The sequence below is a fragment of the Sorex fumeus genome, unplaced genomic scaffold (assembly GCF_029834395.1).
Source record: "Sorex fumeus unplaced genomic scaffold, SorFum_2.1 ptg000161l, whole genome shotgun sequence".
Lineage (NCBI taxonomy): Eukaryota > Metazoa > Chordata > Mammalia > Eulipotyphla > Soricidae > Sorex > Sorex fumeus.
The window spans coordinates 803,791-827,931 of record NW_026606218.1 but is presented as its reverse complement, the minus strand read 5'-3'; the positions used below and the strand labels follow the sequence as shown (position 1 = coordinate 827,931).

Here is a 24,141-nt window from a genome sequence, read left to right as displayed (position 1 = left end):
CGGGGGTCCGGGGGTCACACATCCGTGCTGACAGCCCTTGGGTTGGTGAAGGCGTCGCGCGCCGAGCTCGGCCACGTCACCGGGAACGGCTGGGGCGCTGCCACTTTGAAGGGCGGGGGCGCCCCCTCTTTGTAGTAGGCGGGAGCCAGGGTGAGCCGCTCGCTGCCCCCGTTGGGCACCAGGTCAGCCGTGCGGATGTAGAAGGCCGAGCCGTGCGGGGAGCAGGTGGGGCAGGGGCTGGCGCGGGGCTCGCTGGGGAGGGGCGCCAGCCCGCCCAGGGGGTCCGCCCGGGAGCTGCAGGCGTTGCAGGCCAGGCCGCGGGGACCCTCCTCGTCCTCCTCGGCCGCATCGTCCACGCCGCTCTTCTTGCAGCAGTAATACTGGGGAGGGGACACAGGGTGTCAGGGGGCTACGTAATACTAGGAGGCAGGGGGACACAGGGGTCTCAGGGACAGGAGACAGGATGGGAGAGGGACAGAAACTGGGACGGGGCGGGGCAGGTACTGGGATGAGGCGGGGCAGACTGGGATTGGACGGGGGCGGGGCGTGGGCGGGGCAGACTGGGATTGGGCGTGGCGTGGCGGGAACGAGGCAGAGGCTGGAATTGGACGGGGGCGGGGAGTGGGCGGGGCAGAGGCTGGGATTGGACGGGGGCAGGGGCGTGGGCGGGGCAGACTGGGATTGGGCGTGGTGTGGCGGGAGCGGGGCAGAGGCTGGGATTGGATGGGGGCGGGAGGGGGCGGGGAAAATACTGGAATGAGGCGGGGCAGAAACTGGGATTGGGCGTGTCGTGGCGGGGGCGGGGCAGAGACTAGGATGAGGCGGGGCAGAGACTGGGATTGAAGGGGGGGGGGCGGGGCAGAGACGGGTTGGGCGTGGCGTGGCGGGGGCGTGGCCGGACGGGGGGGCGGGAGGGGGCGGGGCAGAGACTGGGATTGAACGGGGCGGGGCGTGGGCGGGGCAGAAACTGGGATTGGGTGTGTCGTGGCGGGGGCGGGGCAGAGACTAGGATGAGGCGGGGCAGGGACTGGGGTTGGACGGGGGGGGGGGGGGGGGGGGGCGGACGGGGCGGGCCAGACTGGGGTTGGGCGTGGCGTGGCGGGAACGAGGCAGAGGCTGGAATTGGACGGGGGCGGGGAGTGGGCGGGGCAGAGGCTGGGATTGGACGGGGGCAGGGGCGTGGGCGGGGCAGACTGGGATTGGGCGTGGCCTGGCGGGAGCGGGGCAGAGGCTGGGATTGGATGGGGGCGGGAGGGGGCGGGGAAAATACTGGAAAGAGGCGGGGCAGAGACTGAGATCGGACGGGAGCCTGGCGGGGGCGGGGCAGAGACTGGGATTGAATGGGGCGGGACGTGGACGGGACAGAGACTAGGATGAGGCGTGGCAGAGACTGGGATTGGGCGGGGGCGTGGTAGAGGGTGGGATCGGACGGGGGGGGGGCGGGAGGGGGCGGGGCAGAGACTGGGATTGAACGGGGCGGGGCAGAAACTGGGATTGGGCGTGTCGTGGCGGGGGCGGGGCAGAGACTAGGATGAGGCGGGGCAGGGACTGGGATTGGACGGGGGGGTGGGCGGGGCGGGCCAGATTGGGGTTGGGCGTGGCGTGGCGGGGGGGCGGGAGGGGGCGGGGCAGAAACTGGGATTGAACGGGGCGGGGCGTGGGCGGGGCAGAAACTGGGATTGGGTGTGTCGTGGCGGGGGGCGGGGCAGAGACTAGGATGAGGCGGGGCAGGGACTGGGATTGGGTGGGGGCGTGGCAGAAAGTGGGATCGGACGGGGGCGGGGAGGGGGCGGGGCAGAGACTCGGATTGGGCGTGGCGTGGCGGGGGCGGGGCAGAGACTAGGATGAGGCGGGGCAGGGACTGGGATTGGACGGGGGGCGGGCGGGGCGGGCCAGACTGGGGTTGGGCGTGGCGTGGCGGGGGCGTGGCCGGACGGGGTGGGGTGGGGGTGGGGCGGGACACACCTGGAGGCGACAGTAGCACAGCACCGCGATGATGCAGAGGAGAATGACGGCCGCGAGGATTCCGCCCGTGATCACCACCGTTCCCGCGGTCATCCGCCCGGCGCCCCATCAACTCTGCAGGGAGGCGCGCGGCGCTGAGGGGCAGCCGGGGGCCCCACCCGGGGTCAGCCCAGTATCATGCCGGGGGGGCCCCGCCCGGGCTCAGCCTGCACCCCAGTATCAAGCTGGGGGGCCCAGAACACTGTCTCCCCAGCGGGGTCACATAGGATGAACCCTGGGACCGCCCCTTCATCCTACCAATAGCCAAGGGGACGTAGGACAGGAAGATGAATTAGATAGAGAGGCGGGGGTGGGTCGGCAGGAGTTGAGGGGCTGCAGTGACCCCTCACTGCAGGGTTCCAGAGTACCCACCCAGCTTCAGAGACAGCGTTCTGGGAGCTTCAGTTTTTTGGGTCACACCCAGTGATGCTTAGGGCTGACTCCTGGCTCTGCACTCAGGAATCACTCCTGGCGGTGCTCGGGGGACCCTCTGGGATGCCGGGGATCGAACCTAGGCCGGCCGCATGCAAGGCAAGCACCCTCCCCCACTGCACTATCACTCTGACCCCATGACGGGAATTTGGGGGACCCCACCCTCTTGGCAGGCTGCCAGACCCAGACTAAACTCGTTTTTCCCCCCTTATCAACCCCCACCCTCCAGTTCAATGGCGAGCACTAAACTGGGATTCCATGACCCAGGGCCTGGCTGATCTAAAGAGGAAACCTCCAGGGGGTAGCTGGGGTGAAGGGGGGCAGCCTGCAGCCCCGAGACCTTCAGACTCACGTGGAGCAGTGGGGGCAGAGCAAGCCCGGTCACTCAGGGGGCGCCCCGGCGGGCAGCATGGGAGACACCGGGGAGCACATCATGGCCAAGCACCTGGTCCCTGCAGGAGAAGAGGGAAGAGTCAGGGGAAGCTCACACAGCACAGGTGGTCCCGGGACCCCATGGGGGCGGCTGTTTGCTCTCTTCGATGGACCCTGGTGTGTGATGCCCCCACAGAGCCGCAGCTGGTACTGTGCATGCGTGATTGACAAGCTCAGCCCCATGAGGGCACAAGTTAATTGAGCCCCGGCCCATCTCAGAATCCATCTATTCCGAAGCAATTAATCCTCCTTTGAGAGTTTCTCATTCACTCAACCCGCCGAGTGGACGCGGGCTTTGCAGCAGCAGAGAAAAAGCGTCTCTGCGTGTCTATCCACTTACAAGCAAATTTCATAAGAGTCTCATTTAGCATGAGAAATGAGTCAGAGAGAGGACAGACATGGAATGACTGCACTCATTCATTCGTGGGATATAAAATAACATAACATGAGACTCACACCCAAGGACAGTAGGCACAAGGGCCAGAAATACTGCCCCATAGTTGGCAGCCTGGACTGGAGCAATAGCACAGTGGGTAGGGCGTTTGCCTTGCACGCAGCCGACCCGGGTTCGATTCCTCCGTCCTTCTCAGAGAGCCTGGCAAGTTACTGAGAGTATCCTGCCCTCACAGCAGAGCCTGGCAAGCTCCCTGTGGCGTATTCAAATGCCCAAAACAGTAACAATTCTCACAATGGGGACATTACTGGTGCCCGCACGAGCAAATCGATGAACAACGGGAGGACAGTGCTACAGTGACAACTGGAAGCCTGCCCCATGAACTGGGGGAGAAGGCAGCTGGCATAAAGAGGGGATCACTAAGTCAGTGATGTTTGGAGGGATCGCTCAGGATGGGAGATGTGTCCTGAAAGTAGATATAGGACCCAACGTGATGGCCTCTCAGTATCTGTATTGCAAACCATAACGCCCCAAAGTAGAGAGAGAGTCTGGGGGAGATTGTCTGCCATGGAAGCAGGGGGAGGGTGGGAAAGGGGGGATACTGGGGACCTTGGAGGTGGGAAATGGGCACTGGTGGAGGGATGGGTGTTCCATCATTGTATGACTGAAACTCAACCTTGAAAACTTGTAACTGTATCTCACGGTGATTCACTGTAGCACTGTCCATTGTGAGATTTGTTGTTACTGTGCTTGACATATTGAATACATCCCAGGTAGCTTGCCAGGCTTTGCTGTGCGGGGCGAGATACTCTCGGGAGCTTGCCGAGCTCTCTCCGAGAGGGGCAGAGGAATCGAACCCAGGTTGGCCATATTGGCCATGTGCAAGGCAAATGCCTTACCCACTGTGCTATCGCTCCAACCCCCAGCCCATGTGATTCAATAAAATAAAATTTTAATAAAGTGTCTCTGGGGGCCAGAGCGATAGCACAGCAGGGAGGGCGTTTGCTTTGTACGCGGCCGACCTGGGTTCGATCCCAGCATCTCATATGGTCCCCTGAGCATTCCAGGAGTAATTCCTGAGTGCAGAGCCAGGAGTAACCCCTGTGCATTGCCGGGTGTAACCCAAAAAGCAAAAAAAAGTGTCTCTGTCCTGGTTACTGAGCTGGGAGTCTGCAACCCTCTGTGGGACCCCAGAGGGTGTCAGAGGTGGTGGTGGGGTGATTTATGGCTACCCCAGAGGAGAGCTGGTCCCGGCTGGGCATTCCATATGAGGTGGACTGGGGGGGTTCTCCCTGGGGGAGGCAGTAGCCCTTAAAAACCATGAAGGAGGGGCCGGAGCGACAGCACAGTGGGGAGGGGACCTGCCTTGCCCGGGTTGCAACCTCAGCGTCCCATAGGGTCCCCTGAGCACCACCAGGAGTGACCCCTGAGTGTGGGAGTACGCTCTGAGCATCACTGGATAGCCCAAAAACACAGAGAAAAAAAATGTATCAAGTAGAGCAAGAAGAGAGTCCCCTGAAAAGGCTTAAGGAGGCGTCAGCTCCTGTCAGTAACCCCTCCCCTGCCACACACACACACACACACACACACACACATACACACACATGCACAAACTGACATCAGCATGGCTGTCACTGGACCCTGATGGCATTACTAGGTGTCAGGGGGCAGAGGGAGCCGCGGGTGGGAGCAGACGAGAGACAGCAGGGTCTGAGCTGGGGGTGTAGCCATGGCTGCTTGGCTCATGCCCCCTGCATATCCCCAGCTGGAGGATGGTAAAGATGATCAGAGTTGGGAAACAGACACAGTTCCTGGGCCTGAGCTCAGGGGCTGAAAGCAACAGACCAGAAAGATGCAGAGCAAATCTAGCACAGGGCAAAGTTTGTCTTAGCATACATGCGCTCGCACACACGCACACACATGCACGCACACACATGTACACACCCATACACACATGCACACACATGCACGCTCTCACACACATATACACATGCACATACACAAACGCACATGCACACACATACACAACCATGCGCACATGCACACACATATCCACACACATGCATGCTCACACACATTTACACAGGCACACACACATGCGGCTCACGCACATATACACACGCACACCCACGCACACACACATACACAACAAATCTAGCATGAAGCTAAGTCTGGCTTAGCTCACACGTGCTCACACACACATACACACCCATATACACATGCACACACACACATGCTCACATACACATATATGCATGCACACACATGCACGCACACACAGGCACAACAAATCTAGCATGGAGCTAAGTCTGTCTTCACCACACCCACACGCACACACACACACACACGCCCCAAATCTAGCACAGAGTGAAATGTGTGTCTTAGCACACACGCTAATACACATACACACATATACACATGCACACACACACATACACACACATACACAACAAATCTAATATGGAGCAAAGTGTCTGTCTTAGCACACACACACACAAAACAAATCTAGCTAAGTCTCTTAGTATATGTGCATACACGCACAAACACACACGCACACACACATGCCCCAAATTCATCCCGTGTGAAATTTGTTCTCACATAGCCTGGCGGGGAACCTCTGGGACAGGCTGATCCAGAAAAGTCTTTGCTCTCCCTGGAAATAGGGAGGGGGAGGGGGAGCCTTGGTGCTGTCCTGCTCCCCGTGCTCCCTGGGGCACCTGAGAAGCCTCCTCCCTCCCTCCCTCCTTCTCCTCCCTCCCATCCTCCCTTCCTTCCTCCCCTCTGATTGGGAGGCTGCGCCACTGGGATTTTTTCTTTTCTCTTTTTGCTTTTTGGGTCCCACCCGGCGATGCTCAGGGCTGACTCCCGGCTCTGCACTCAGGAATCACTCCTGGCGGTGCTCAGGGGACCCTATGGGATGCTGGGAATCGAACCTGGGTCGACCGCGTGCAAGGCAAATTTCCTCCTTGCTGAGCTATGGCTCTAGCTCCACCATTGGGATGTCTAAGGGATAGGTCAAACCTGGCACGAGAGAGAGAGAGAGAGAGAGAGAGAGAGAGAGAGAGACAGACAGACAGACAGACAGACAGACAGACAGACAGACAGACGAGCATTTGAAATAGTTCAGTGGGCAGGACACTTGCCATGCACGAGGCTGACTGGGGTCCCATCCCCAGTACCCCAGGGTCCCCCGAGCCCCACCTGAAGTGATCCTTGAGTGCAGAGCCAGGAATAAGCCCTGGTGTGGTCCCCAAACAAAAAATTTCTGAGCGAGAGAGAGGGAGAGAGAGAGGAAGAGAGAGGGGGTAAGAGGGAGATAGAGGAAGAGGGAGAGGGAGAGGGAGAGACACAGAGAGAGAGAGAGAGAGAGAGAGAGAGCGCTCTTGGTTGCATTTCTGGAAGAAAAAAAAAGAAAAAACATGGGCAATTCCATATTCCAGAGTTCTGAGCTGCAGAAAGATGAAGCCCCCCCCACCCCAGCCCCCCAGGGATATAACTCAGAGAGAGGAAATGAAGGAGGAAGTTCATGGCTAAGAAGACAGCAGCTGTACAAAATTATGATGATTATAACGGAGAAAGACTTGCCTTGGAACCCCAGGTAGGAGAAGGAAGTATAATTAAATTGGAATCAATTAGAAGCAGCCAAAGCAGGAAGTCATGTACACAAGCAAAATTAACCCACGTTGGCAGGGTGAGAGGTAAATGGGCACAAGGAGAGAGAGATCTGGTAGGAAATCTGAATGATCAGGAGTTCCTCAAGGGACTGGAGTAATAGCACAGTGGGGAGGGCGTTTGCCTTGTACGCGGCCAACCTGGGTTCGATCCCCCGCATCCCATAGGGTCTCCTGAACCCACCAGGTGTGATTCCTCAGTGCAGAGCCAGGAGTCAGCCCTGAGTTCCACCAGATGTGGTCCCCAAACAAATAAAAATTATGTGTATCAAGGCACACATAGCCTCAATGCGTTCATACCGTTTGACACAATACTCGTGCTTTGAGAAAATATGTCCCAAGGAGCTGGAGTGATAACACAGTGGGGAGGGCATTTGCCTTGCACGTAGCTGACCCGGGTTCGATTCCCAGCATCCCATAGGGTCCCCCGAGCACCGCCAGGAGTAATTCCTGAGTGCATGAGCCAGGAGTAACCCCTGTGCATCGCCAGGTGTGACCCATAAAGCAAAAAAAGAGAGGGAGAAAAAAAGTAAGTTTAAAAAAAAATGGGGGCTGGAGTGATACCACAACAGGTAGGGCGTTTGCCTTGCACGCGGCCAACCCGGGTTCGATTCCCAGCATCCCATAGGGTCCCCCGAGCACCGCCAGGAGTAATTCCTGAGTGCATGAGCCAGGAGTAAGCCCTGTGCATGGCCGGGTGTGACCCATAAAGCAAAAAAAATTTTTATAAAACTGTCCTAAGGGGCTGGAGCAATAGTCCAGTGGGGAGGGTGTTTGACTGTGCGCAGCTGACCCGTGTTCGATCCCCGGCATCCAATATGGCTCTCCTGAGCACTTCCAGGAGTAACCCCGAAGCAACGCCAGGTGTGATCCAAAAAGCAAAAAAAAAAAAAAAAAAAGTCCCAAAGAAAATGATCCAAAGCGAGGGTAAAACTGGAAGCCAAGAAAAGGTCTCGCCGCAGTTATTTATCACTGAGGAGAAAATTGGAAATCAGCAACACATGCAGTGACGGGGAATGATCCATGGATAGGTCCATCCGCCATCGGACACAAGATAAAGCACCGGGTTATAATTGCAAAGACGTCCTCTCGCCACGGGAAAACGCTGACCCAGACGGACGTGGACATAAATTCACGTCGGATATGACGCCAACCAGGCAGAAAAACTTAACGGGAACTTAACGTGAAAGAAAGGAAATGTGACAAGCAGTTCTGAGGATGCGTGAGTGCACTGTGAGGACTGTGAGATAAATTTTAAAAATTTATCTCCCATTTTAAAAATCAAATTTCTTCTTGTTTTGGTCACACCCGGTGTTGCTCAGGGCTTAGCTCCTGGCTCTGCACTCAGGAATCACTCCTGGCAGTGTTTGGGGGACCCTTGGGGATGCCAGGGACTGAACCTGGGTCAGCTGTGTGCTGGGCAAGTGCTTTACCTGATGTACTAGGGCTCTGGCCCCTAAAAGAATCAATTCTTCTTTCAAATGGGGTACTCTCGGGGCTGGAGCGATAGTACAGCGGGTAGGGCGTTTGCCTTGCACGCGACCAACCCGGGTTCGATTCCCAGCATCCCATAGGGTCCCCTGAGCACCGCCAGGAGTAACTCCTGAGTGCAGAGCCAGGAGTAACCCCTGTGCATCGCCAGGTGTGACCCAAAAAGCAAAACAAAAAAACAAAAAAACAAATGGGGTACTCTCACTTGGAATTAGAAAACGAATGAACAAATGAATGAATCAATGAATGAGTGAGTGAGCAAGTGAATGAATGAATGAGCAAGCGACAGAATGAATGAGCGAGAGAGTGAATGAATGAATGAATGAATGAATAATTGCATGCAGCTTCTCCCAGACCTGTGGATTCCGGGGAACTGATACAAAGGTTCCCTTTAGAGCAAAGCTCAAATGGGCCCCCCCAGGATATAATTGCACAAATGGGGGGGCAGAACACAGGACTCAGGGCTAGGATCGGGGTGGGGGGCTCTGCAGGTAGGAGACAAGACCGAGAGAGATGGTAGAGCTTCAGAGTGAGCGATCCTCCTGGCTGAGCTATAGTACAGCGAAGAGGGCGTTTGCCTTGCACGCGGCCGACCCGGGTTCGATCCCCAGCATCCCAGAGGGTCCCCCAAGCACCGCCAGGAGTCATTCCTGAGTGCAGAGCCAGGAGTCAGCGCTGAGCATCACTGGGTGTGGCCCCCGAACAGAAAACAAAACAAAATTTATTAAAAAAAAAACTAAGATGAGGGGTCAGAGTGATAGCACAGCGGGGAGGGTGTTTGCCTTATACATGACTGATCCAGGTTCGATCCCCAGCATCCCCTAGGGTCCCCCAAGCACCACCAGGAGTGATTCCTGAGTGCAGAACCAGAGATCTGCCCTGAGCATCGCCAAGTGTGGCCCCCGAAACTAAAATAAATAAAACAAAGCAGAGTGAGCCAGCCAAGAGAACAAAAGTGTCACATGTTCAGTTCTTAAAGGTCCAGCCCCGGAGCCCAGCGTTCAGGATGAATGAAGGGGAACTTCAGGGGCCGCGGAGGGATCAGGAGTTGGCCGGGCTGGACAGCTGGTCCTTGTGAGGCCACTTACAGCCCAGGGACTAATCTCATTGCGAACCGGCGGACAATGCGGCTCTGTAAATCAAAAGACGTCCCGTTTCCGCCTAATGGGCTTTAATCGGATCTCTCAGCCGCTGAGATGGGGCCGTTGGTCGGGCCTTTTCCTGGCATTGGGCCCCGGGTGCCTGAGCACAGCTAGGGACAGGGGGAGCTACTGGACAGCGTTGCTAGCCCTCCTGGGGGTCAGGGAAGTCATAGGTTACTGGCCTCTGCATGCAAAACTCAGTTCTCCCTCAAGAAAGACCCCCGATGGGGCTGGAGCAATAGCACAGCGGGTAGGGCGTTTGCCTTGCACGCAGCTGACCCAGGTTCGATTCCCAGCATCCCATATGTTCCCCCAAGCACCGCCAGGAGTAATTCCTGAATGCATAAACCAGGAGTAACTCCTGTGCATTGCCGGATGTGACTCAAAAAGCAAAAAAAAAAAAAAAAAAAAAAAGAAAGAAAGAAAGAAAGAAAGACCCCCGAAGGGCTGGAGCCATAGCACAGTGAGGAGGGAGTTTGCCTTGCATGCCTTGCACGCGGCCCACCCGGGTTCGATTCCCAGCATCCCATAGGGTTCCCTAAGCACCGCCATGAGTGATTCCTGAGTGCATGAGCCAGGAATATAATCCCTGAACATTGCCGGTGTGACCCAAAAAGAAAAAAAAAAAGATCCCTGAGAGACTGTCTACAGTAGAGGCGGGGGGAGGGGTGGGATGGAGGGTTTACTGGGGACATTGGTGGTGGAGGATGTGCACTGGTGGAGGGATGGGTGTTTGATCACTGTATGACTGAAACTCAAACAGGAAAGCTTGTAACTGTATCTCACGATGATCAAAAAAATAATAATAGGGCTGGAGCGATAGCACAGCAGAGAGGACGTTGACCTAGCACGCGTCTGACCCGGGTTCGATCCCCGGCATCCCATAGGGTCCCCCGAGCACCGCCAGGAGTGATTCCTGAGTGCAGAGCCAGGAGTCAGCCCTGAGCATCGCCGGGTGTGACCCAAAATGCAGAAGAAAAAGAATAGCCCCACATACCTGCTGGGCACAGCCCCTTCCCCAGGCCACATCTCCCACCGGAAATGAGAGGGCCTGTGGGGTGAGCAGGGAGCAGAGGGCCCAGGGGGACCCCGGGATTTGGGTACGTGTGGGTCTGCAGCCAACCCCGCCCGCCTCACCCTGATCTCCTTCGTAATAATGATTCTCGTTTGGTTCAGAGGCCACACCCAATGGTGCTCAGGGATCGAACCCGGGTCGGCCGCGTGCCAGGCAAACGCCCTCCCCGTTGTGCTATTGCTCTGGCCCTCATGGGGATATTTTTATAGCCTGGACAGTGCCACCCCTGAAGCCAGCAGCGTGAGTGACAGACCAGCCAGAGCACAGCAGGGGGAAGGGGGGGAGGGGGGGAGGGGGAGAGGGAGGGGGAGGGGGAAGGGGAGGGGAGGGGGAGGAGAAGCTGAGCCGCCCCCCACCGCCCCCGGGAACCTTGGGTTCTGCATGGTGTAGGAGCGAGCTCAGAGCACAGAATCTCTTGATGTTCTATTTCTGGGTCTTCCTGCAGGGGTGTCCTCAGCCCACGGCTAAGGTCGGCCGCCTCTTCTTTTGCTTTGCAGGACAGGGAGGGGAACGGCGCCCGGGTACCTAGAAACAGGCGTCCAGCCTGCCCGTTCGGCTTGCAGGGAACGCGGGGAGGTCAAGGGCAGCGCCTCTTCCAGACACGGGGAAACCGAGTCTATCAGGAGAGTTTGGAAGGAGTGGCCCGGAGCCCCGCCCTGGTGTCAGCCAGCCCCGCGCACGCGCACAGGCTGGCCGCAGCCCCCCATCTCCCCCAGAGTTCTCTGCAGCGTGGACCTGCTCCAGGGTGGGTGGAAGTGACATCGAGCAAGGGAACCGCTGACTGTGACACTGGAGGGTGTCCAGGCCATGCCGGTTGTTGGTGTTATGGGTCGCTCCAGGCCCTGTGCTCAGGGATCACTCCTGGCGGGGCTCGGGGGACCCTGTGGGGTGCTGGGGGTCACGCTGGGCAAGGCAAGTGCCTGAACCGAGTTCTCCTGCTGGAGCTTTGCCTCTTGTGTTTTTTGGGTCCCACCCGGTGATGCTCAAGGTTGATTCCTGGCTCTGCACTTTAGGGATCACTCCTGGCAGTGCTCGGGGGGCCGTAGGGGATGCCAGGGATCGAACCCGGATCGGCCGCATGCAAGGCAAATGCCCTCCCACTGCACTATCACTCCAGTCCCCAAGATTTGCTTCTTCTTTTTTTTTTCTTTTTTTTTGGGTCACACTCAGCGATGCTCAGGGGTTACTCCTGGTTCTGCACTCAGGAATTGATCCTGGCGGTGCTTTGGGGGACTATATGGGATGCTGGGAATCGAACCCGGGTGAGCCACATGCGAGGCAAACGCCCTTTCCACTGAGCTATCGCTCCAGCTCCCCAAGATTTGCCTCTTCTATCTACGTGACAGGGGCACGTTCTAGAATCTTCTCAGGCTCTGCTTCTTCTCATGTATAAAATTAGATTTCATAAGATTGACTTTTCCTGTTTTTTTTTTCCTATGATGTCACTGGAAAGTTGGTGTGTGTGTGTGTGTGTGTGTGTGTGTGTGTGTGTGTATACACGTGTTGGCAGAATCAAGCTGGGGACTTCGCACCTGCAAAGAAGCGCTCTGTCATCCCAGCTGCAACCCGAGTGCTACACGCCAGAGGCCTGGGTCCACTCTCTGGCACCACATCAGTGACCCCTGAGCTCTGAGCTGGGAGTAGCCCCTGGGAATGTAAGGGTGAAACTGAGGCCATGACAGGTGGTCATGGTGTTGTTCATCGATTTGCTCCAGCGGGCACCAGTAACATCTCCATGGTGACAATTGTAACAGTGTTTGGCATATCGAATACCTCACGGGGAGCTTGCTAGGCTTTGCCATACGGGCAAGATACTCTCAGGAGCTTACCGGGCTCTCCGAGAGGGGCAGAGGAATCGAACCCGGGTCGGCAAACGCCCTACCCGCTGGGCTAAGAAATGAGAAAAATCAGCTAGGCCTCAAGTTTAGTTCCTGGGACTGAAACAGATTCAGTTTCCCAACAATGAAACAATGTAACTGGTCAATCTGAAACAGATTCAGTTTCCCAGCAATGAAACAATGTAACTGGTCAATCTGAAACAGATTCAGTTTCCCAGCAATGAAACAATGTAACCGGCCAACCTGAACCCACCTGGGGAAGTCCTTGGACCCAGCAAGTGGGCTCCATCCATCAATTCTCACAATGCCCCCGAAGTCGCTTTTTGTCAACCCGAAAAGAAGGAGAAGTCTATGTAATCATAAAATTGGTACTGATACTGGAAATTATTGTTTAATTGTTGCCTGACCGTTGTTACCCTAGACACTTGCCAAAACACCTTTGTTTGATAGCTAAGTAAGATTCTTTTTCTGGAACAATTAGGCATGGACTGATGATGTCATCAAACCCGAAGTAAACTGCTCGCTGCCTGAAGTCGGGGTCGCTCCCCACTTGGGAACCCAGAACCCTGGGCTTAACAAGAGCCTTTGGGGGTGGGCCCCCGAAAAAAGACAGAGGCAGATAGAGAAGAGAGATGAATGGATACAGAGAGATGGGTGGACAGACAGGTGGAGGGAGGAACGGACGAAGACCCAGGTGCCGGGGACAGGGGTGCAGGGACGCTGTGCTCGGTGGACCTCTGACGAGCCCGGGCCTTTCTAGAAAAAAGTCCACGGAAGGAAGGGTCAGGCTTGGGCCTTGTGGGTTTCTTCCAGTTCCAATGTTCCTTCCTCTCAGGGGCTGGGGGCGCTCACTAGCTGTGCTTGGAACTCCGGGGGTCTCCTATGGTGACACGTGGAACCAGGGGCCACCACTACCACAACTGAGCTGTGCTCGGGCCTCCCTAGACTCCTTTTTTGTTTGTGTTTTGGGTCACACCTAGTGATACTCAGGCTGACTCCTGGCTCTGTGCTCAGGAATTACTCCTAGCAGTGCTCAGGGGATCCTAGAGGATGCTGGGGATCGAACCGGGGTCGGCCGCGTGCAAGGCAAACACCCTCCCCACTGTGCTATCATTCTGGCCCCTCAAGTTCAATTTTATTTTTTCTTTTTGGGTCCCACCGGCGATGCTCAGGGCTGACTCCTGGCTCTGCGCTCAGGAATCACTCCTGGCGGTGCTCGGGGGTCCCTATGGGATGCCGGAGATCGAACCCACATCAGCCACGTGTAAGGCAAGCACCCTCCCTGCTGTGCTATCTCTCTGGCCACTGACTCCAGTCTGAGTGCTCACAGCTGTCAGGCCAGCTCTTGGCACTCAGAGTGGAGATGGCGCCTCTCTGGGGCTCTGGACGCAGCCGCCCCGGGTTCGGGGGATGAGCTCATGAGCTGGGGGGTGGGGTGGGCACCAGCGTCCGTCCCTGCAGGACAAAGGCCAGGCCTCTCTGCTTGGACAGACAAAGGCCAGGCCGCTCCGAGCACGGCTCTAATCAGCTTTGATGCAACGAGGCTGCGGCTGTTTTTCCAATTAGGGCCCTGCCGGGCTCCTGCGGGTTTAATGCAACAGGCCTGGGACTCATTTAATTACTGGCTGAGGGGCGTGGTGGGGGGGGCTGGACAGAGGCTGGGAAAGAGCAGAGGGGCCCCGCCAGGGGGGTATGCAGAGACACAGGCTGGGCACTTTGAGCATCCCAGGTGCCCTGATTTCGAGGTTTCCTGGGGTCCTTTGTCCACAGCTTCTGGACTCTCCAAGGTCACTTGGTCTGTCGGGCCGCTGGACAGCTCCTGGGCCCACCCACCTTCCAGGGGCCTTCGCAGCTGGTCTGTCCTTTCTAGAAGCCAGTCCAGCCCACCAGCCCACCTCCTGCCATGAGAAAGAGCATCAGAATGAGGCCAGAGCGATAGCACCACGGGGAGGGCGTCTGCCTGGCATGTGGCGACCCAGGTTCGATCCCCGCAATTCCATAGGGTCCCCCGAGCAACAGCCAGGAGTGATTCCTGAGTGCAGAGCCGGGAGTCAGCCCTGAGCATCACGGAGTGTGACCCAACACGCATACATATGCACACAAGTTATTTTCTTTTCTTTCTTTCTTTTTTTCTTTTTGGGTCCCACCTGGTGATGCTCAGGGCTGACTCCTGGCTCTGCACTCAGGAATCACTCCTGGTGGGACTCGGGGGACCCTATGGGATGCCAGGGATCGAACCTGGGTCGGCCAGGTGCCAGGCAAATGCCCTACCTGCTGTACTATCTGACCCCCAACTTTTATTTATTTTTTGCTTTTTGGGTCACACCGGGTGACGCACAGGGGTTACTACTGGCTCTGCACTCAGGAGTTACTCCTGGCGGTGCTCAGGGGACCTTATGGGATGCTGGGAATTGAACCCAGGTTGGCCGCGTGCAAAGCAAACGCCCTACCCGCTGTGCTATCTCTCCAGCCTCAATTTTATTTATTTTTTGACCCTTATAAAGCTGTTCATGATGAGGTAAAGGGATACTCATAATCTTTCAGCATCTGTATTTTTTTTTTTTTTAGCAAGCAGAGTATCTCTACGACGGCAGAGCCTGGCAAGCTCCCCATGACGTACTCGACATGTCAAACACAGTAACAAGTGTCACAATGGAGACGTTACTGGGCCCGCTCGAGCAAATCGATGAACAACGGGAGGACAGTGACAGTGACAGTTGCTATAGAACGACACTTGCTTGGGAAGACAGGAGAGGAGGAGGGAAACGTGTGTTCAGGCCTTCTCCAGAGCAGAAATGAGCACAGAGACAGAGACAGAGCAAGCCAGGGTGTATCAAGGGAGAACATGGGCTTGAAACGCAAGTGCTCCTGTTTCATTTATTTCTTTGGGGTCCCACCGGGCGATGCTCAGGACTGACTCCTGGCTCTGCACTCAGGAATCACTCCTGGCGGTGCTCAGGGGATCGTATGGGATGCCGGGGATCGAACCCAGGTCGGCCACGGGCAAGGCAAATGTCCTCCCTGCTGTGCCGTCACTCCGGCCCCCTAGCGTGCCTTTCTGACATATTTGCAGGGGCTCTGGGGGGGGGAGCCCACCTGCAGGACAAGGGTCTACACCCGCTGCTGTGCCCAGCCAGGAAGCCACACTGCCAGCTCACGCATGGGCCTGGCTCTGACGTCACGGCCTCGAGCTAATGGCCCCAGGATAGGCCTGATTACGGCCGCTGGGCAGGGCCCTCCCTTCTTTGCTCTGCGCTTGAAATTTTCCATCTCACACGAGCCTCCCTTTAATGGACTTGCCAAAGGGCAGCAGCTGAGACTTCCTTTCTGCCCGGGTTTCCAGACTGTTTGCTGGGTGAGGCGCAGACTCGTCCTTGAGACCCAAGGAAGCGACCGGGCACCCCCATGTCGCTCAGGCGCACGACCTTCATCCCTCTGGGTCTCCCAAAGCTCAGGGCTGACTCCTGGCGGGGAGCATTCTTAGTAAAAGCAGCCTGGACCCAGATCTTGACCTGCCTTGCACTCCCGGCATCCTATAGGGTCCGCAAAGTCCCGCCAGGAGTGATCCCTGAGTGCAGAGCCAGGAGGAACCCCTGAGCATCGCCAGGTGTGACCCAAAAAGAAAAAAAACGACTTCGTCTTTTCTAACAGCTACTCAGAAAGAAAGGGATAGACATAGAAAGATTGCATTCATCTGGGGAACATAAAGTAACAAAATAGGAGACTAACACCCAAGACTGGCCGAGATTAGTGCCAGGAATTTTGCTCCATGGCTTGGAGGCCAGCCACACATGCTAGGGGGAAAGGGAGCTCAGATAGAGAAGGGAGCACCAAGTAAAGGGTGCTGGGAGGATCCTCCCAGGATGGGAGAAGCATGCTGAAAGTAGACTGTAGACCCAACATGATTGTCACCCATTGCCTCTTTTGCAAACCACAACACCCAAAAGGAGAGAGACAACAAAAGGGAATGCCCTGCCACAGAGGCAAGGTGGGATAGGGGGGATGGGGGGTGGGAGGGATACTGGGATCCGTGGTGGTGGGAAATGGGCACTGGTGGAGGGATGGGTGTTTGATCATTGTATAATTGAAACCCAAGCACAAAAATTTGTAAGTCTACAACTGTACCTCATGGTGTCTCACTAATAAAAATTTAAAAATAAAATAAAGTAAATAAAAAGAGAATCGCACCACTTAGGAGCTCCCCAAAAGCCCAGCTTTCACAGTCCAGAAAGTTGGGGTGTTTGGGGGCTCCTCGTTCCGCCCTGCCCCTGGACCCAAGATCAGGGGACCAGCAAGGGGGCCTCAGAAGGAGCAGAATTAACAGCTGCAACTGAGACAAGCCAACTGTCAGCGTCAGGGTAGGACACCAGACGCGCGTCCCCTCCCCCACAGAGAAAGGACCCCGGAAGGCCCCCAGGCTCAGGGGACCCTGTGCTCCCTGCATGCCCCGCCTGTCTCCGGCCATCGCTGGATCTGGCCTGTCCCTGGTCCCGGGTCAGGAGCAGTAGGAAGTCCTCCAGGACCCAATGGGATGGCGTCTCTGCCTCTCACAGTGACCAGTAGGACAGTTCCCTGAGGTCCCTTCACACATTCATCCCGCAAAGCACTTGTGTCTACCCAGTGCTGGCTGACTTCTAAGTCAAACCCAACAAACAAGACAGTTTCCAAGCTGAAAAAAAAAAAAACAGACCAAAAAAACGCACCCACCACCCCACCCCGAGACAGCAGAGCTAAGACACTTGTCCTGAATACTAATGGGTCCTGGTTCGATCCCCGGCACCCCATATGGTTCGTTGAGTTTAAATCGCTTTCTCCTGTGACTGGAGCAATAGCACAGTGGGGAGGGAGTTTGCCTTGCACAGCGGCCGACCTGGGTCCGATTCCCAGCATCCCAGAGGGTCCCTCTAGCACTGCCAGGAGTAATTCCTGAGTGCAGAGAAAGGAGTAACCCCTGTGCATCGCCGGGTGTGACCCAAAGAGCAAAAGAAAAAAAAAAGCTTTCTTCTCTGCAGCTAGTTTGGATTGAATTGAATGCAAGAAATATTTTGTGACATTGCCTGCATTTTTGTTCTGTGGTCATGAGCCAATGAGGAAAACTAATGTGCGTTTCTGTTATAGATAGAAGATCTCTACTTATTGCCAGGAGTGATCCCTGAGCACAGAGTCAGGTGTCAGCCCTGAGCAGCACTGGGGTTTGTGCCACAGAACCCCCAAAACAGGGCTGGGGAGGAGCACCATTGCAGGAAGCAGGGAGCAAGATGCAGTTCATGGTCTAATTTTTTTTTCTTTTTGGGTCACACCCGGCAATGCTCAGGGCTCACTCCTGGCTCTGCACTCAGGAATCACTCCTGGCGGTACTCGTGGAACCCTACGGGATGCTGGGACTCAAACCTGGGTCGGCCACATGCAAGGCAAATGCCCTACCCGCTGTGCTATTGCTACAGCCTCCAAAATAAATTTTTAAAAATCAAAACCAAAACTTGACTTTTTTCTGTTTTATTCCCCACCCCCCCTCCTACTCCTGCACACCCAGGTGGTGGTGCTCAGGGCTGACTCCTGGCTCTGCACTCAGGAATCACTCCTGATGGTGCTCGGGGGATCCTGTGGGGTGCCAGGGATCGAACCCGGGTCGGCTGCGTGCAGGGCAAAACGCCCTTCCTGCATTATTATCACTCCAGCCCACACCACTGATGTCTTGTAAAGTATTATCTTTGGGGCTAGAGCAATAGCACAGCGGGGAGGGCGTTTGCCTTGCACGCAGTCAACCCGGGTTCTATTCCCAGCATCCCATAGGGTCCCCTGAGCACCCCCAGGAGTAATTCCCGAGTGCAGAGCCAGGAGGAACCCCTGTGCATCGCCGGGTATGACCCAAAAAACAAAAATAAAAATATTATCTTTGCTTTTCAATCCTTCTCGCTCCTGGGCACATTCCACAGTGTCATTCCCCGTGCCAACATCACCAACGACCTTCCAAGGGCCAAGAGGGCACTCCTGGTGAGTTCCGGGTGTTCCACCAGCTGGGCTGAGGGTTTCCAGCACAAAAATAGAATTCTGGCATTGTCCCCCTATGCCACTGGTTGGGAAAAGATTCCGAGACATTTCAAGAGCATTTCTCCAAGTTTCCTTGAAACCCGGCGTGGCTGTGTGTCTGGGGAGGCAGTGACCCAAGGCTGCACTGTGACTTAGTTTAACAGGACAAATTTGGGGCTGGAGCAATAGCACAATGGGGAGGGCTTTTGGCCTTGCACGCGGCTGACCCGGGTTCGATTCCCAGCATCTCATATGGTCCCCCGAGCACTGCCAGGAGTGATCCCTGAGTGCATGAGCCAGGAGTAACCCCTGTGCAATGCCGGGTGTGACCCAAAAAGCAAAAATAAAAATAAAAAGACAAATTCAAGACTGGAAGAAATAGGACAGGGATTGGGCAGCTACCTAGCATTCTGCTGATCCGGGTTCGATTCCCTGAGCCTCACCAGGAGTGATAGGGAGCACCATCACTGGGAGTGATCCCAAAGCAAATACATCCACAGAAGGATTCAGCTGCCAAGGGAATTCAGAGTTACCTGGTGTTCTGCAAAGGACCACCATTTTGGGGGGGGTGCAAAGGGGGCTTACCTGAGCAAGAGTGTTTGAGACTCTCCAGATGAAGCCCAAGACAAGTTTTTTCTCTTTTTATTTGCTTTTTGGGTCACACTCGGTGATGATGGGGAATCATTTTCATCATTTTCTAAAGGTGAAACATGGGGGCATGGTGCTGCCAGGAGGTCACCCTGTACCCGCGGGGTGAGTGCATCAGCAGCCTGATGGTGCCTTCAGGATTCCTGATACCCCCAAATTGCCACTGTGCCTCTGGCTGGACCCCAACAACTCGGGGCTAAATTTCCCGAGAATTTAAACGGTCAAAAGTTAGGGTTGGGGGGGGGCTGGAGCGACAGCACAGCGGGTAGGGCGCTTGTCTTGCATGCGGCTGACCCAGGTTCGATTCCCAGCATCCCATATGGTCCCCCAAGCACCAACCAGGAGTAATTCCTGAGTGCAGAGCCAGGAGTAACCCCTAAGCATCTCCGGGTGGGACCCAAAAAAAGAAAAAAAAGTTAGGTTTGTGGGAGCCATGCCCACAAACTACCTCTGGCTCATCTATACAAGCTCTAAAACTGATCTTACTCCAGAGACTCATAAATAAATCTCAAAAGAGATCAAAAGCCGAAGTTCATCTCAGACCTGCGCATGGATGAACAGACCAGGGTGAATCAGAGGAGGGCAGGTCCACAATCCAAAATCACCACCATACCCTTGGCCTGACTCCGCTGTCTCAGGACAGACCTCGCCAAAATGTAAGGTAAAGGTAAAGGTAAAGGCCCTCCCGTTGATCGTCGATTTGCTCGAGCGGGCCCAGTAACGTCTCCATTGGAGACTTTGTTGTTACTGTGTCTGGCATATCGGATACTCTCGGTAGCTTGCCGGGCTCTCCGAGAGGGGCGGAGGAATTGAACTCGGGTCGGCCATGTTGGCCGCTTGTAAGGCAAACGCCCACCACTGTGCTATCACTCCAGCCCCAAAATGTAATCTGATGAAAATTTGGGTAGGCGGGGTTTGTGACTGAAATCTCCAGGTTTTCTTGGGGTCAGGATGGGTTACCTCCCCCCACTTTTCTCTACTCCAGGACAGTCACCCCCATGAACCAACTCCAGTGCCACCATGCCAGCTCTTCTACTAGCCTTGCTGGAGAGATCCGTAAATTGTGAAAAGAAAAAAATAAAATAAAAATAAAGATTGGGGCGGGAGCATAAGCATAGTGGGGAGGGAGTTCGCCTTGCACGTGACTGAACTGGGTTCGATTCCCAGCATCCCTGAGAGTCCCCCGAACACCACCAGGAGTGATTCCTGAGTGCAGAGTCAGCCCTGAGCATCACCAGGTGTGACCAAAAAGCAAAAAAAATTTTTTAAAAGGTGAAATGGCTCTGACACTCCCAACCACCACCCATCACCGTCTTTTCATTTGGGGGCTTCGAGTGGGTCAAGCCGGCTGACGCTCAGGGCTCACTCCCACCAACAGTGCTCAGGGATTACCGCTGGCGGTGCTGGGGGACCCTTTGTGGTACCAGGGATCAAACTCCGGCTTTCCAGAATGTGAAGCCACGTTCAACCCTGCGAGCACCCGCCCCCAGCCGGAAGGAGACTACAGGCGGGCAGCAGGGATGGGGGTGAGGGGCTGTCCCCATGCAGACTCCATCCCAGGAATTTGGGGCTACGGTTCTCCAGAGTCAAAGGTTTTCTCCTCTCCTAGGGTGCGAGGAGAGAAGTCCCGGAAAATACTCCTTTTTTTTTTTTAAATTTAATTTTTTTTCTTTTTGGGTCACACCTGGAGATGCACAGGAATTACACCTGGTTCATGCACTCAGGAATTACTCTTGGTGGTGCTCGGGGGACCACATGGGATGCTGGAAATCGAACCCAGGTCGGCTGCGTGCAAGGCAAACACCCTACCCGCTGTGCCATCGCTCCAGCCCCGGAAAATACTCCTTAATGGGGAGCTAGGCCTGAGCTTGGGGGGGGGGGGGACACGGGATGCTCCCATCTCACAGGCTGACTTAGAGGCACCCAGTGTTTATTTTTGTTTTGGGGTCGAGCGGGCACCAGTAACGTCTCCATTGTGAGACTTGTTACTGTTTTTGGCATATCGAATACGCCACGAGGAGCTTGCCAGGCTTTGCCATGCAGGCGTGATACTCTCAGGAGCTTGCCAGGCTCTCCGAGAGGGGCGGAGGAATCGAACCCGGGTTGGCCAAGTGCAAGGCAAACGCCCTCCCCGCTGTGCTATCGTTCCAGCCCAATGGATGAACAACGGGAGGACAGTGCTACAGTGATACAGTGCCTTTTGGGTCACACCGGGCAGTGCTCAGGGCTGACTCCTTGGCTCTGCACTCAGGAATCACTCCTGGCGGTGCTCGGGGGACCCTATGGGATGCCGGGGATCGAACCCGGGTCGGCCGCATGCAAGGCAATCGCCCTCCTCACTGTGCTCTCTCTCCGCCCACTGGGTTCTTAGATAAGGCACCTTGGCCACTGCTGCCCCTGGGCAGGACAGGGAGGGTCTGATGGGGTTCACAGTTCCGGTTGTGGTGTGGGCTGCTCCCTGCCCAGTGCTCAGGGATGGCTCTGAGGCGTGTGCAGAAGTGGGCACAAAGACACACTCCTGGGGGAGAAGCAGCTGCTCAGGCCAGGCTCCCCTCTGCAGCAGGGCGGGGTGTAGACCAGGTGGGCACCCTCTGCCGGTTATACCCACGGTTATACCCACGGATCCCCACAACCGCCTCCAGTATGGCCAGGAGTGCAAGTGCTGGCCGGGAGGAGAGACCCCATAAAACAGTGTCTCAAGTCACTGGGGCTCCCCCACCCCCGGCCTCCCTCAAACTCAGGGGCAAGTCAGGCCTCCTGGGAAACACCAACTGCCGGGACCTCGAGGGGATGTGGGGGGACACGCCGGCCCTCCCGAGTGCCCCCAAACTCCTGTCAATTCATCCGCAGATCAGGCCCTCATGCGCACCCGCCCCGACCCCCCCCCAACGCCTGCGCCCCAAGATGCAGGGCGCACCGCGAAACAGCGCAACCCCACACCCAGGCGTGCCTCACCCTGAATCACTCCCGCGCTCCCCAAAACACTCCCGTGCTCCCCAAAACTCAGGCACACCCCGCGCCCTCAAACACTCCCACACGCCCCAAAACTCAGGTGCGCCCCGAGCCCCCAAACACTCCCGCGCCCCCCCAAGACTCCTTCGTGCCTCCAAAGACTCCCGCTCGCCCACAAACACTCCCGCGCCCCCCAAAGACTCCCGCGCGCCCCCAAGCACTCCCTAGTCCCCCCCAAGACTCCCGCGCGCTCCCAAGCACTCCCTAGTCCCCCCAAGACTCCCGCGCGCTCCCAAGCACTCCCTAGTCCCCCCAAGACTCCCGCGCGTCCCCAAGCACTCCCTAGTCCCCCCAAGACTCCCGCGCGCCCCCAAGCACTCCCTAGTCCCCCCAAGACTCCCGCGCGCTCCCAAGCACTCCCTAGTCCCCCAAGACTCCCGCGCGCCCCCAAGCACTCCCGCGCGCCCCAACAATCCCACGCGCCCGCAAACACTCCCGCGCGCCCCCCCAAAGACTCCCGCGCGCCCCCAAGCACTCCAGCGCCCCCCAAGATTCCCGCGCGCCCCAATTATCCCACGCGCCCGCAAACACTCCCCGCGCGCCCCCAGCACTCCCACGCCCCGCACCCCGCATCCCTCCCGCGCCCCCCAAACACTCACGCGCGCCGGGAGGTCCCGCGGGGCGAGCAGCGTCGCGGGCCGGGGCCGCCGCATGGTCCCCGCGTCGCAGAGGGCCCGGCCCGGGCGGTGGCGCGTCGGGGACGCGGGCGAGAGTCGCGCAAACGTCCCCGAGGCGCGGGCGGACGCGGAGAGGGAGGCGCCCTCGGAGAGTGGCCGCGGACCGGGCGCCTCCGCCGGCCACTCGGGGTCCTCGGCCCGCCCCCGCCCCGCCCCTCGGCCCGCGCGTCCTTCCCGGGTCCAGCGCCCGCGGGGGCAGCTTCCGAGACGCCTGATTGGCTTCCCGGGCGGGGGGGCCCGGGGGGGGGGGCCCGGGACAGGGACTCTCAAGGTCCAGCGTGTGTCACTGTCGCGGGGAGGTGACCTCGAGGGTCACCAGAGGTTCCTGTGAGCCCTGATGCCCGTTTTCCATCCGATCCCTTAAGTTCAAGGCTGTCCCTGCCGCGGGTCGCGGAGGGCGGGGACCCGGGTCGCGGTGAGGAGCAGGGGCAGTTGGAACTTCATTTCGTAGAGAAATTTATTTTGTAGAGAAACAAAATGGAAAGCCCAGAAGTCCTGAGCGCAAGTGGAGGTATAAGGGGTGGTATCAGTGGTATCAAGAATAACCTTTATTATTCCTAACGCTTTCTGGAAAAACACACACACACACAAATGCAAAGACCAGCCGCCCAGTCCCCTTCTCCCTCTTCACACGTTTTTAATTTTGACCTCAGATTTTCACCTTTTCTCACACCCTGGAACCTCAAGCCTCACACCTACTCCCCCGACCCAGACCCCAAGCGAAGTGTGGTGAGATGTGATTTTGTTATCAACACTCCAATCCTGGTGTGGACAGGTAAAAGCATGCCAGCACCCCCGGAAATGCCCCTGAAATCTCTTTTATAAGCCCCCTAACTTCCCATGTATCTAAATAATTCTAACAACTTTTTTTTTTTGAGAGGGAACACACACCTGCATCTAGAAATCACTCCTGACAGTGCTCAGGGATGCTGGGAATCGAACCCGGGTCGGCTGCATGCAAGGCAAGCGCCCTCCCCGCTGTGCTATGGCTCCGGCCCCACCAGCAACTTTCTAAGCTCCTCTACGCTGAGGTTCCTTTTATTTCTGAAATTTTTTTTTTTTTTTGGTCACACTTGGCGATGCACAGGTGTTACTCCTGGCTCTGCACTCAGGAATTACTCCTGGCAGTGCTCGGGGGACCCTATGGGATGCTGGGAATCGAATCCGGGTCAGCCGCATGCAAGGCAAACACCCTCTCCACTACTGCTCCAGCCTGTTTTTAAAATTTTGATGAAGGGAACCGCATCTGACTTTCCTGTGTGTGACCTCTTTCACTAGGTCCTGTGGGGTGGGGG

General features: G+C 56.7%; 1 protein-coding gene across 1 annotated transcript; it reads right to left on the bottom strand.

Annotated features, from left to right (window-relative positions):
• Positions 1-22,974, bottom strand: LOC130016606 (protein FAM163A). Its single transcript, XM_056107315.1, has 4 exons — positions 22,769-22,974; positions 2,789-2,888; positions 1,966-2,079; positions 1-380 (listed from the first exon to the last, which is right to left on the bottom strand). Exons 3-4 carry the CDS (start codon positions 2,056-2,058, stop codon positions 15-17), a joined length of 459 nt encoding a protein of 152 aa, XP_055963290.1. The 5' UTR covers positions 2,059-2,079; positions 2,789-2,888; positions 22,769-22,974; the 3' UTR covers positions 1-14.
• Between the last annotated feature and the right edge of the window lie 1,167 nt (positions 22,975-24,141).

Excerpts from the sequence above, each read along its gene's own strand:
- LOC130016606 (XM_056107315.1), bottom strand. The coding sequence starts at position 2,058 with ATGACCGCGGGAACGGTGGTGATCACGGGCGGAATCCTCGCGGCCGTC. Across the intron at positions 381-1,965 it reads TGTGCTACTGTCGCCTCCAG|TATTACTGCTGCAAGAAGAG; the intron begins GTGTGTCCCGCC and ends TCCCCTCCCCAG.